General features: G+C 43.9%; 1 protein-coding gene across 1 annotated transcript; it reads right to left on the bottom strand.

Moving 5' to 3' along the window:
• Positions 1–577: 577 nt before the first annotated feature.
• Positions 578–8,612, bottom strand: LOC139452266 (uncharacterized). Its single transcript, XM_071233666.1, has 4 exons — positions 8,528–8,612; positions 2,713–2,934; positions 1,608–1,829; positions 578–831 (listed from the first exon to the last, which is right to left on the bottom strand). Exons 1-4 carry the CDS (start codon positions 8,610–8,612, stop codon positions 578–580), a joined length of 783 nt encoding a protein of 260 aa, XP_071089767.1.
• Between the last annotated feature and the right edge of the window lie 5,290 nt (positions 8,613–13,902).

Genomic DNA, 13,902 nt, shown 5'->3' on the forward strand with positions numbered 1-13,902 from the left:
AATGTTGGGATAGAGTCTTGTAGATCAGTAATCACCGTTTACACATGTACATGTTGAATGTTGGGATAGTGTCTTGTATATCAGTAATCACCGTTTACACATGTACATGTTGAATGTTGGGATAGTGTCTTGTATATCAGTAATCATGATTTACACATGTACATGTAGAATGTTGGGATAGTGTCTTGTATATCAGTAATCATCGTTTACACATGTACATGTAGAATGTTGGGATAGTGTCTTGTATATCAGTAATCACCGTTTAGACATGTACATGTAGAATGTTGGGATAGTGTCTTGTATGTCAGTAATCATGATTTACACATGTACATGTAGAATGTTGGGATAGAGTCTTGTAGATCAGTAATCACCGTTTACACATGTACATGTTGAATGTTGGGATAGTGTCTTGTAGATCAGTAATCACGATTTACACATGTACATGTAGAATGTTGAAGTAGTGTCTTGTAGATCAGTAATCACCGTTTACACATGTACACGTAGAATGTTGGGATAGTGTCTTGTATACTAGCAATCACCTTTTAGGCATGTAGAATGTTGGGACAGTGTTTGCACGTCAGTTATCGTCGCATGAGCAAAAGTTGTTCCCCATTTCCACGTCGTAGAGGTTCCAGTCGTCATCAGAGACGGCGTCATCTGCATCGTAGGACGGGAGAAGTTCGCACACATCAGAGGAGGGGGAGAAGTTAAACCCCACGCAATCATACCTCTCGAAACATGCATCTGCACACTGACGTTTGGACGAGCTCATTGTCAGCAGGGTGTTGGTAGCAATGACTTTTGTGGCTGCCTGCTTTACAAACTTCATGTCTGGAAAGATAAAGCTACGTGTGGATGCAGAGACAAAAGGTGTGAAAAATACCGATCATTTACTCTCCAGCCGTTTAGGTAAATTGTGAAACAATATTTTAGTGATTGATGTTTTGAGTGAGTTGGGTTTAACGCCGCCTTTAACAGTATTCCAGTTATATCACGGTGTGTTATATCAGACGTTTACCACTTCGGTGAAACCCACGAGCACGGGTATGGTGCTGACAAACCTAGAAACATAATCGGGGCGAACGGGGATTCGAACCCACAATCTCTGGTTTCTGGCGTGCCCAAGGGACGCAACTCTGCACAGCGAATCACGGCGCCTTAGACGACTGGGCCACCCGTGCCAGGATTGATGTTTTGAATTGTAAAACATAATGAAATCCCTCTTGTGAGTTATTCATTACAAAAATGCCATTTCTATTAACTTGGTGAGTACTTTATGTTGTCAACGCGACCCCATTTTTATTTCTATTATCATGGTACGATGATGCTGACAAACAAAGTGATCATTATCGATCGAAACTGGGATTCGAACTCATGATCGGCGGATCCTGGCAAACTAAGGGAAGCAAATATGCCGGCCTCAAAGTTACAAGGAACACAATAGACACAACACTGCAGGTGAAGAGGCGTTTTCAAATTTTCGGAATCCCATCTGGTTTTACTATTACGACTTGTCATTTCAATGTTAATGTTCAATAATAGTGACAAGTTACTGGACAACCTTTAACCTAAGATGAATTTCTAAATTGGAATTTTGACAATCTTACTCTTGGCTAGCCCCATGACTTCAACTTCACACAGCGCCAGCATATCTTCGGAGATGACCCAGGGCACCTGTATCCTCAGGTAGCGTCCCGTCAACGGCTCCTCACAGGGTACAGTCAAGGTGGTAAGGCTAGGGACGCTTCCATTATAGTGCTTGCAGACGTTGCGAAACTCCATTGTGACGTCGTCAGAGATGAGGATGTCAAAGTCGTGAAGACGTTCACCTTGAACACAATACGTGAGTCAGCGAGTTTGGTTTAACGTCGCTTTGAACAGTTATCGCACGGCTTGGCAGCTTGATGTGGGAGTGGGTGAGTGAGTATGGTTTTACGCCGCTTTGAACAGTTATCGCACGGCTTGGCAGCTTGATGTGGGAGTGGGTGAGTGAGTATATTTTTACGCCGCTTTTGGCAATATTCCAGCAATATCACAGCGGGGGACACCAGAAATGGGCTTCACGCTTTGTACCCATGTCGGGAATCGAACCCGGGTCTTCGGCGTGACGAGCGAACGCTTTAATCACTAGGCTACCCGACCGCCACCTTAATGTGGGAGAAAAACCCCTCAGATGTTTACTACTTTGGTGAAACTGATGAGCACAGGTATGGTGCTGACACTACAAGTACCAATCAGGGCAATTCTGGCATTCTACTCATTGGTCAATGGTTTCTGGCACCTTCGGGACACACCTTGTGGTGCTTTAGACGCCATTCGTGCTCCCTGCAAAGCTGCTGATATTACAAGGAACTCGTATTGTCAAGAAATAACCCCTGATTGTTAGGAAGCAAGTGGTATATCATTCATACATGCCTCTGGGGCGGTCGGGTAGCCTAGTGGTTAAAGCGTTCGCTCGTCACGCCGAAGACCCGGGTTCGATTCCCGACATGGGTACAATGTGTGAAGCCCATTTGTGGTGTCCCCTGCCGTGATATTGCTGGAATATTGCTACAAGCGGCGTAAAACCATACTCACTCACTCACTCATACATGCCTCTCCTAGTCTTGTACCAAAGATCCCTCGCATCTCGAATCCATCTACACACGCGAACTTTAACTGCTGAGCTATGTCCCCGCTACGCGGTCGAAAGGTCAATGGTCGAAAACTTACCATGACTGTCTCTGTTTGTGATGATGACCTCCATCACCTGCAAAGAACACTCCAGGTCCACCTGCCACCACAGGTGGGACTCGAAGGGGACGCCATGCGCAGTTCCTGAGCAGTATCCAATATATGCAGCATAGCTGCCGTCAACTGCCTGCTCAGCATAGGATATTCCATAGCGTGAAACTTGCTCTGCTGGTCGGTTACGTGCCAGGTTGATGCCAAACACTGAAACAAGGTCACAGGAAGATGGTGAGTCAGTCAGCCAGGGATATATATATCATGATTCATTCTTCATTTTTAAAAAAAATAATTAACGCCGCTTTTAACAGTATTCCAGTTATATCACGGCGTGTCAACTTCATGTGGGAGGAAAGCCCGAAGTGATGCAGGTCTCAGACGTTTACCACTTCGGTGAAACCCACGAGGACGGGTATGGTGCTGACGAACCTAGAAACATAATCGGGACGAACCGGGATTCGAACCCACAATCATAGGTTTCTGGCATGCCAAAAGGGACGCAACTCTGCACAGCGAATCGCGGCGCCTTAGACGACTGAGCCCCCCGTGCCCCCGATAGATATATCAAGGAACAGCAACATTTCGTGGGAGCATAAAGAGTGCGTCGTTTATGTTTAAGGGATCGGGGGAGGGGCTGGCACTTCTTTGAAAAAAATACATTAGATAAAGAAAAAAACAAACAAACTGGAAAAAGCAATAATAAGTAGAACTTGTCCAAGTGTAAGGGCAACGTGTTCTGTAGAGTGTGTCTTTGTGTAAGGACAACGTGTTCTGTAGAGTGTGTCTTTGTGTAAGGAAAAATGTTCTGTAGAGTGTGTCTTTGTGTAAGAACAACGCGTTATGTAGAGTATGTCTTTGTGTAAGGACAACGCGTTCTGTAGAGTGTGTCTTTGTGTAAGGACAACGCGTTCTGTAGAGTGTGTCTTTGTGTAAGGACAACGTGTTCTGTAGAGTGTGTCTTTGTGTAAGGACAACGTGTTCTGTAGAGTGTGTCTTTGTGTAAGGACAACGTGTTCTGTAGAGTGTGTCTTTGTGTAAGGACAACGTGTTCGGTAGAGTGTGTCTTTGTGTAAGGACAACGTGTTCTGTAGAGTGTGTCTTTGTGTAAGGACAACGCGTTCTGTAGAGTGTGTCTTTGTGTAAGGACAACGCGTTCTGTAGAGTGTGTCTTTGTGTAAGGACAACGTGTTCTGTAGAGTGTGTCTTTGTGTAAGGACAGCGTGTTCTGTAGAGTGTGTCTTTGTGTAAGGACAACGTGTTCTGTAGAGTGTGTCTTTGTGTAAGGACAACGTGTTCTGTGGAGTGTGTCTTTGTGTAAGGACAACGTGTTCTGTGGAGTGTGTCTTTGTGTAAGGACAACGTGTTCTGTAGAGTGTGTCTTTGTGTAAGGACAACGTGTTCTGTAGAGTGTGTCTTTGTGTAAGGACAACGTGTTCTGTAGAGTGTGTCTTTGTGTAAGGACAACGTGTTCGGTAGAGTGTGTCTTTGTGTAAGGACAACGTGTTCTGTAGAGTGTGTCTTTGTGTAAGGACAACGCGTTCTGTAGAGTGTGTCTTTGTGTAAGGACAACGCGTTCTGTAGAGTGTGTCTTTGTGTAAGGACAACGTGTTCTGTAGAGTGTGTCTTTGTGTAAGGACAGCGTGTTCTGTAGAGTGTGTCTTTGTGTAAGGACAACGTGTTCTGTAGAGTGTGTCTTTGTGTAAGGACAACGTGTTCTGTGGAGTGTGTCTTTGTGTAAGGACAACGTGTTCTGTGGAGTGTGTCTTTGTGTAAGGACAACGTGTTCTGTAGAGTGTGTCTTTGTGTAAGGACAACGTGTTCTGTAGAGTGTGTCTTTGTGTAAGGACAACGTGTTCTGTAGAGTGTGTCTTTGTGTAAGGACAACATGTCCCGTAGGGTGTGTCTTAGTGTAAGGGCAACATGTTCTGTAGAGTGTGTCTTTGTGTAAGGACAACGTGTTCTGTAGGGTGTGTCTTAGTGTAAGGACAACGTGTTCTGTGGAGTGTGTCTTTGTGTAAGGACAACGTGTTCTGTGGAGTGTGTCTTTGTGTAAGGACAACGTGTTCTGTAGAGTGTGTCTTTGTGTAAGGACAACGTGTTCTGTAGGGTGTGTCTTAGTGTAAGGACAACGTGTTCTGTGGAGTGTGTCTTTGTGTAAGGACAACGTGTTCTGTGGAGTGTGTCTTTGTGTAAGGACAACGTGTTCTGTAGAGTGTGTCTTTGTGTAAGGACAACGTGTTCTGTAGAGTGTGTCTTTGTGTAAGGACAACGTGTTCTGTAGAGTGTGTCTTTGTGTAAGGACAACGCGTTCTGTAGAGTGTGTCTTTGTGTAAGGACAACATGTCCCGTAGGGTGTGTCTTAGTGTAAGGGCAACATGTTCTGTAGAGTGTGTCTTTGTGTAAGGACAACGTGTTCTGTAGGGTGTGTCTTAGTGTAAGGGCAACATGTCCTGTAGGGTGTGTCTTTGTGTAAGGACAACATGTTCTGTAGGGTGTGTCTTAGTGTATCCCTACGTATCCGGTAGGGCTTGTCTTAAAAGGAAGGACAATGTATCCTGTTGAGCGTGCAATAATGGAAGGAGAACATCCGATGCAGCGTGTCTAGCTTGAAGGCGTCTTAGAGGAAGGTGAGTGAGTGGGTGAATTGGGTTTAACTCTATGGATGCCGAGTGAAATCCACGAGCACGGAAATGGTGCTGACAAACCTAGAAACATAATCGGGGCGAACCGGGATTCGAACCAACAATCATAGGTTTCTGGCGTGCCGAAGGGACGCATCTCTCCACAGCGAATCGCAGTGCCTTAGACGACTGGGCCACCCGTGACCCCCTTAGAGGAAGGGGAAGGTGTCCTGTAGAGTGCGTCTTAGTGGGAGGAGAACATATCCGGTAGAGCGTATCAAGCTGGATGAGGGGAGATATCCGGTAGAGCGTATCAAGCTGGATGAGGGGAGATATCCGGTAGGGCGTATCAAGCTGGATGAGGGGAGATATCCGGTAGAGCGTATCAAGCTGGATGAGGGGAGATATCCGGTAGAGCGTATCAAGCTGGATGAGGGGAGATATCCGGTAGGGCGTATCAAGCTGGATGAGGGGAGATATCCGGTAGAGCGTATCAAGCTGGATGAGGGGAGATATCCGGTAGAGCGTATCAAGCTGGATGAGGGGAGATATCCGGTAGAGCGTATCAAGCTGGATGAGGGGAGATATCCGGTAGAGCGTATCAAGCTGGATGAGGGGAGATATCCGGTAGAGCGTATCAAGCTGGATGAGGGGAGATATCCGGTAGAGCGTATCAAGCTGGATGAGGGGAGATATCCGGTAGGGCGTATCAAACTGGAAGGGGGAGGGAGCATAATCGGTAGAACGTGTCTTAGAGGAAGGGGAAGGGGTCCTGGAGGGTGCGTCGTAGTAGGAGAGCATATTCGGGACAGCGTGTCTCAGGAGAAGGAGAAAATATCCGGTAGAGCTTGTCTCAGGAGAAGGAGTACATATCCGGTAGAGCGTGTCTCAGTGGAAGGAGAACATATCCGGTAGAGCGTGTCTCAGTGGAAGGAGAACATATCTGGTAGAGCGTGTCTCAGTGGAAGGAGAACATATCCGGTAGAGCGTGTCTTAGTGGAAGGAGAACATATCTGGTAGAGCGTGTCTTAGTGGAAGGAGAACATATCTGGTAGAGCGTGTCTTAGTGGAAGGAGAACATATCTGGTAGAGCGTGTCTTAGTGGAAGGAGAACATATCTGGTAGAGCGTGTCTTAGTGGAAGGAGAACATATCTGGTAGAGCGTGTCTTAGTGGAAGGAGAACATATTCGGTAGAGCGCGTCTCAGTGGAAGGAGAACATACCTGGTAGAGCGTGTCTTAGTTAAAGGAGAACATATCCGGAAGGTCGACGTGTCTTCGTGAAAGGTAGAGTGTGTTGTAGCGTAGGGACAATAGATCCAAGTAAAGCGTATCTTACTGGAAGGAGGACATATCCGGAAGGTCGACGTGTCTTAGTTAAAGGTAGAGTGTGTTGGAGTGTAAGGACAATAGATCCAAGTAAAGCGTATCTTACTGGAAGGAGGACATATCCGGAAGGTCGACGTGTCTTAGTTAAAGGTAGAGTGTGTTGGAGTGTAAGGACAATAGATCCAAGAAAACTGTATCTTACTGGAAGAAGAACATATCCGGAAGGTCGACGTGTCTGAAAAGGACAAAGGACAACACGTCCTGGCAGAGTGCGTCCTTGTGGAAGGAGAAATTTCCTGTAGAGCGTGTGTTAGTGGAAGGGGAACATATTCGGTAGAACGTGTCTTAGAGGAAGGGGACGGTGTCCTGTAGAGTGCGTCATAGCGGGAGAAGAACATATCCGGTAGATCGTATCTAGCTAGAAGAGGGAATATAGACTCTTCCAAAAAAAATGAAACGCAGTAAATTTATTGTACCTAATAAAGTCGATATATTAATTTAGTATCATAGATACAAATATAAAATTGTGGAACTCGATTGTTACATGTTAATGTTGTACAAAGACATCTTAAACTGTTCATTGTCATGTCATTAGGGCCACAAGTTGGTGTTGAACTCAGTATCTCGTGTCACCGCTCCGGGCAGCAATCACAGCTCTGCATCTCCCCGGCTCTGACTGGATAAGTGTACGAATTCTGCGTCATTCTGCTTGTAACGCGTTGGCCAGTTGTGGGAGTGTCGACGGCCAGGGCAAGACGTTAATGTTGGCATTATAAAGGTAGTCTACCGTGACACGAGCTGCATGCGGTGCAGCGTTGTCCTGTTGAAACAGCTCCGTCTGGCTGTCAATGATTGGAAGGAGGTGAGGTTGAAGAATTTGATTCATGTAGCGATTTGCTGTCAAATTTCCCTCAACCACAACCAAGTCAGATCTCGTGGTGTAGGATATAGCCCCCACACCATGACTCTACCGCCACCGAATTTGTCGAATTCACGTATACAATTCGGGGCAAAACGCTTATTTCGACGGCGATAAACACGTTGTCTTTCATCTTGCCGCTAAAAAAGAAATCGTGATTCATCGCTAAACCACACTCGTCTCCAGTTTCTTAAATTCCACGGCTGTAAGGTATGGCACCAACGCAAGCTTCGCGGTTGATGGATCTGTTGCAAAACAGGGACGATAACTGGTCTTCTGGGTCGGATTCCAGCCTCGCTAAGCGTGTCTTAGTGGAATCAGGGGCACGGGTGGCCCAGTCGTCTAAGGCGCCGCGATTCGCTGTGCAGAGCTGCGTCCCTTGGGCACGCCAGAAACCTATGATTGTTGGTTCGATTCCCGGTTCGCCCCGATTATGTTTCTAGGTTTGTCAGCACCATACCCGTGCTCGTGGATTTCACCGAAGTGGTAAACGTCCCGCATCAACTTCAGGACCCGCATCAACTTCAGGCTTTCCTCCCTCATTGAGCTGACACGCCGCGATATAACTGGAATACTGTTAAAAGCGGCGTTAAACCCGTCACTCACTCTTAGTGGAATCTATTGATCTATTGACACCCGGGTTTGCTACAAAGAAAACAGCCCTTCTGACCATCAGAGTAATACAGAAGGTCGCAGTGTTGGGGAGTCTTCACATTCTCCGTTCTGAGTGGATTTGACTAGGCAGCGATGTCTGGGCTGCGTGTGGAGGGGGCAAGGGCCCTGAGCTGATGATGAGCGTAAACAGCCTGACTCTGCCAGGGTCACCCAAACCCTCATTGCCACATTTTTATATATTTTAATCTGTATCTAATAATAGTGATAATGATAATGATGATGGTGATATAAATTTGATATCTTTGAATACAACTTACCTTTTGGCAGACAGCATAATCCAAAAAGTACAAAAAACAAGGCAACAGCTTGAAAATATTTCGACAGGATATTCTTATGAGACATTCTCGGCTAATATCTCGTTGCATGGGCAGACAACGCCCTTTCACAAGCCAGTGATATGCTAACACAATGAAGGTCGAATGAGGTATATATATATATAGATATATGGGAAGTATATATGAACCACGTCCCTTCTATGCAGATCGATGTATCATGGTCGAATATTGATTGTAGAAAATTAGTTGTGGCCAGTGGAAACCTTCATTTAGAGATCTAACGATTTATCAAACATTTCCCCGTGTTCTTTAAAGTTTATTAATTATTATAAGTGGGTACAGCCACTCAGTACTCAGGTGAAATGTCATTGAAACCACTCGACGGTTGAATTGGATCGTTACTATTTATAAGACACGATCCCAAACATAAAAAGCTGTATGTTCAACGTAAAAAACCTCAATCCATTATTTGTTGTGAAACAGTAAGATCAAATCTTACGACATGTTGTTGTACGGGCGTTACTACGTATTTCATATCACACAGGCAGCACATAGAACACGACAAGGGCAGATAACTCGAAACATGCTTGGCATATCTGGCCGATATTAGGCAACTGTTACTACAACAGCTACTACTACTGCTGCTGTTGATAATACTACTGCTTTTACCGGCGGTGTCAAATAGCACGCACGCACGCTCCCACACGCACTATCACCATCACAACCACAACCAGAACCGTGACTACTACTACTACTACTACTACTACTACTACTACTACCACCCCAACCCCCATCACGGCCACTAATTGGCATACGTTTGTGTAGCCCTGTTTAGTATTAAAACAAGACTGGTTCAAGTCGTTTATCATGTACCCTGACGGCCAGAAGAAACTTTACCAATTTAAAAGTAAAATTGCAAATATTAAAAGAACAAATTTAAACAAAATCAATGCAAAACACATCGTCCAAACACAACAATGCTCTCTGAGGCTCTATGAGGATGACATTCTTCGGCCGATTGTCCTACCATTTCTGCCACTGGATTTTTTTTTAATAGGAAACAGTTTTATTTGAATCATGAAAATACAAGTTGGGGACAAGTGATACTTGTACAAGTAGTCACGCCCTCAAGAAGAATGGCGACGTTTCCAACTTGACGTCACCAGACGACTGACTTTTTGTGTGCGCCGGAGAGTTTTAGAGTGTCTTGTCGCACGCTATTAACTGACGAGTCATTGAACTTGAGCGATTTTGGACGTGTTTGCCCTTTGTCCATTACTTTAAAAGCATGTTTTTGCTTTCCCACCTCAATTTGGGCAACTGTCTTGCCAATATCAGACTGTATGCCTATCATTTTACATGTTGATTTCGTTAACATGTTGATCTTTTCAATACATTTTACGTCATGCATCTAGGGATCTATCTTTTGTGGTATTTAAACTAAAGTGATTTAAAATTGTGGTAAATTTTCTTTCTTTCTTTCTAGACGTCAGTTAAAATTATTAATGGACACCATTATTACAATGGAACCATCTCCTAGTTTAACCCAAGGCACTACCAATTACAACGTTTACTGCAAAATATACTTAAATGGACTTATACAATTAATTAAGTTTAAATAACTATAACAAATGTTATATTTGGGAGAATACTTTCTCAGTAAAGTACAGAGTCTCGTACTGTTTGGGGTTGACTCCCGTCCCGTTAAATAAACTAATTACACACCGTTATTCGATTTCCTACCTGATTAACGACATCGAAAGTGTTCTAGTACGATAGATCAAACATAAGTATTTACGATATGGCATTTCTGAAAAACTTTTCAAAGCAGCGTTAAACCAACTGGTTCACCTACTAAGGTTTGGCTGATCTGCGTCAGAGCTGATGTGAAGTGAAGCGGTCCTTAAAAGTGTCCCGGTGTAAAATTATTTTTAAATTTCTGGATTGAAATATTTCTTCTCAAATACACCAAAACAATATTGTATAATTATAGGACCCATGAAGATCCGTGGTAGTATAGATCTTCAGCAACCCATGCTTGCCGTAAAAGGCGACTATGCTTGTCGTAAGAGGCAACTAACAGGATCAGGTGGTCAGGCTCGCTGACTTGGTTGCATGTAATCGATCCCACATTGCGAGGATCGATGATCATGTTATCAAATAGACTGGATTATTTACAGACCGCCATCATATAGCTGGAATGTTGCTGTGTGCGGTGTTAAACAACAAACCAACCAACCAATCATAATTATAGAGGAAAAACATAATAAAATGAACGTGTTTTTGGAAAGCCAACACAAAGAGTTTTCCCGTATGGATTCCTGGCTAGACTAAACTGCAAGCAAAAGAAAGTTGCAGCCATGTTTGATGGATGCTGATAATGAAACAATCCAGAAATGGTTATGGTGTGGAGATGTATTTGATACGGGTATCGAAGCTTGGACCTTAAATTTGCAGTGTTTCGGCGACTGTTTTCAGCCTACTCACGTTTTGATAACGATCGCATTTTTTTTGACAAATCAAATTTTCAAGGGAACACTTTTTTGCCGTCAGTTTACCATAGTCCCCATGTTGATTAAGGGTGAGGCCAGATCCCCTATGCTTGTCGTAAGTGGCGACTAATGGATCGGGTGGTCAGACTCGGTGACTTGGTTGCGTCTCATCGCAAACCCACAAATAACCTAAATATATTTTTTACTCCCGAGGTTTGTTATGTTTAGAATTTTTTTTATTAACTTTATTCAACTTTTGTGAATTTGGGGTCCGCAAAATAAATAATAAAAATGAACGCCTTAAGACATTTACACAACACCATGTATTGGCGAGCTAACTGAAGACATCGGTTATCTACTCTGATTATATTGTACCATCTGATGACACTATTCTACGAGGATTATATTGTTGAATTTAATCCATAACCTTTGTGAAACCGACGCCCACAAAGAACAATACGTATGTTTGTCCAGTTGGGAATGTGACCAGCTGTCCTGTAGACTACTGTCAATCAGTCAATCAATCAATTCAATCAATCAATATTTATGTATTTTATGACGTTTATACACGATACAAGTGTATCCTCTACATACAATGCTCCACCTAAAATCTTTAAGGAACAAATTCAGGTATATGTACAACGACCACGACTCGTGTATTTCTTAAACACAACACAAAAATTCTATTGTTATAGAGGAAGAGAAATTATGTATGTCAACTTCTTGGATGTCTCGTGTTGGCTTCTACTTTCTTTTGAAAATCACCCATCCGCAAGAGGCGACTAACGGGATCGGGTCGTCAGGCTCGCTGACTTGGTTGATGAATGCCATGGATCCGAATTGCGCGGATCGATGCTCATGATATCAATCACCGGATTTTCGATTATTTACAGACTGTCGTCATATAGCTGGAATATTGCTGAGTGCGGCGTTAAACAACCAAACAACCAAACAATAATCACCCATCAGCGGGAATTATCTGCTGGCCTCCTTTGTTAGTTTCCACCTTTTGTTACGTTATTACTTTTGTTGTCCTTACATGTGCATATATATGCTCTCTGCCTCATGGCATTCATTCACCTGATAAGCATATACTCCCAAACGTTGCGTTTCGTCATAACATAGAAGGTGGCATCCAAAATCTTCCTCATGTGTATCACTTCTAAATGCCATTCAAAGACCAGAATGTTATTACCTGTGCATATTCTCTCGCGATTTAACCGCCTCCGTGGCCTAGTGGTAGAGTGTCCGCCCGGAGAGCGGAAGGTCCGGGGTTCGATCCCCGGCCGCGTCATACCAAAAGACGTTAAAAGATGGTACTTGTTGTTACCCTGTCTGGCGCTCGGCATTGAAAGGCTAAAACAAGGACTGGTCGGCTCGGAGTCAGTATACTGTGTCTGACTGGGGTATTCATGTTTAAATGCGGCATGATATCTCACTGGGCTAGCACTATAAAATCAGCATCAGTCCGGACTAGTACAAGCAGCCACACACACACACGTGCATGCACGTCGCTATATAAGTGCAATAATCTTGGACGCGACGTTAAACCCCATTTCACCTCACCTCTCAGGCGATTTGAATATGTGTCCATGCAGTACGTCATGCATTTCGCATGAGCCTGGGCGGTGTGGTAGCGTTAGTGATTAAAGCGTGCACTCGTCAAACAGAATGCCTAGGTTCGTTTGGCTGCAGTGTGTAAAGGTCATTTCTGGTGTCCCCCCTCTCTTGATATTGCTGGAATCACTTATTCATCGTTCTGTGGGCGGATGCGTAATCAGAGACTTGGAGATCGGCAGAAATACCTGTACTTTCTCATGACCTTCGCTAACGCACCATGCCATTGATTAAAGGCAACCTCGAGTGTGTTCATGTAGTGTTCCACTAGTGTTCAGCGAGTGTTCATGTGGTTGTGTTAGACATTAGCGTGTATATAGATATGTGTTCTTTTCATCAGCTGCACGGTATATCAGATCTTATAGCTAAAATGGATACAATTATCATTAAACCGCCCGCACGTTATCAGAAATAAGCGGGCCACTGTAACTTTGTTTCCATATTTGTAAAATGTGGTCTGTGACATTCGTGTTGATTGCAGTAAATGTTTCAAAACCGATGTTGTTGTTTCTTTTTATTTGATAACAAATTCCATCCATTTTAGCTATAATAACGGTAACGCTCTTTTTCAGGGCATTATCATTTGCAGACGCCCTCGGTCTTTTCAACTGCACTCCTTCGTCGGGCAGTTAATGGAAAACCTCGGGCTTCTGCAAATGATAATGCCCTGAAAAAGCGTTACCCTGATTATTTACATCCTGAAAGTTAATTACTTTGAGCTTTTTGGAAAAGTTTCCATATATTTGGTCTCAATTATTTAAGTTTTGCTCTTAATATCGTCCTGTGAAATAATTAAAAAAATATTCGGATTAACTAACCATGGATAGATAGTATTTCCTCATTGACAGTTACACGACGATGAATAGGCCTCGTCACCCCCTGTTGTCAAAGGACCCGTGGCTTTCCGGGCAAGTTAAAAGTCCCCCCTGCAACCTATACTGGGCGTTAGAGGCGAGTAAGTTGATCGGGTGGTCAGGCTTGGTGACTTATTGGATTGCAGATTATCGTATCCGCACTGATGGGATTGATGCTCATGATGTCAATCACTGGATCGTCTGGTCCTGACTTGATCATTTACAACCCCTCGTCATACAGCTGAAATATTGCCGAGTGCAGCGATAAACAAACAAACAAACAAACAAACAAACAAACAAACAAATTGTTAACATAAGATTGAAATTGAACTTTTCCTGTGATCATTAGAAAGAGTGTCATGGACATACGGTGGTGGAGTCGCGCACTATAAAG

Source organism: Haliotis cracherodii, unplaced genomic scaffold, assembly GCF_022045235.1.
Source record: "Haliotis cracherodii isolate W230 unplaced genomic scaffold, xgHalCrac1.p SCAF_9, whole genome shotgun sequence".
Taxonomy (NCBI): domain Eukaryota; kingdom Metazoa; phylum Mollusca; class Gastropoda; order Lepetellida; family Haliotidae; genus Haliotis; species Haliotis cracherodii.

Coding starts and splice junctions, on each gene's coding strand:
- LOC139452266 (XM_071233666.1), bottom strand. CDS start 8,612: ATGTCTCATAAGAATATCCTGTCGAAATATTTTCAAGCTGTTGCCTTG. Junction 2,935..8,527: donor ATTATGCTGTCTGCCAAAAG/GTAAGTTGTATT, acceptor ACCTTGTTTCAG/TGTTTGGCATCAACCTGGCA. Junction 1,830..2,712: donor CACAAACAGAGACAGTCATG/GTAAGTTTTCGA, acceptor ATTGTGTTCAAG/GTGAACGTCTTCACGACTTT.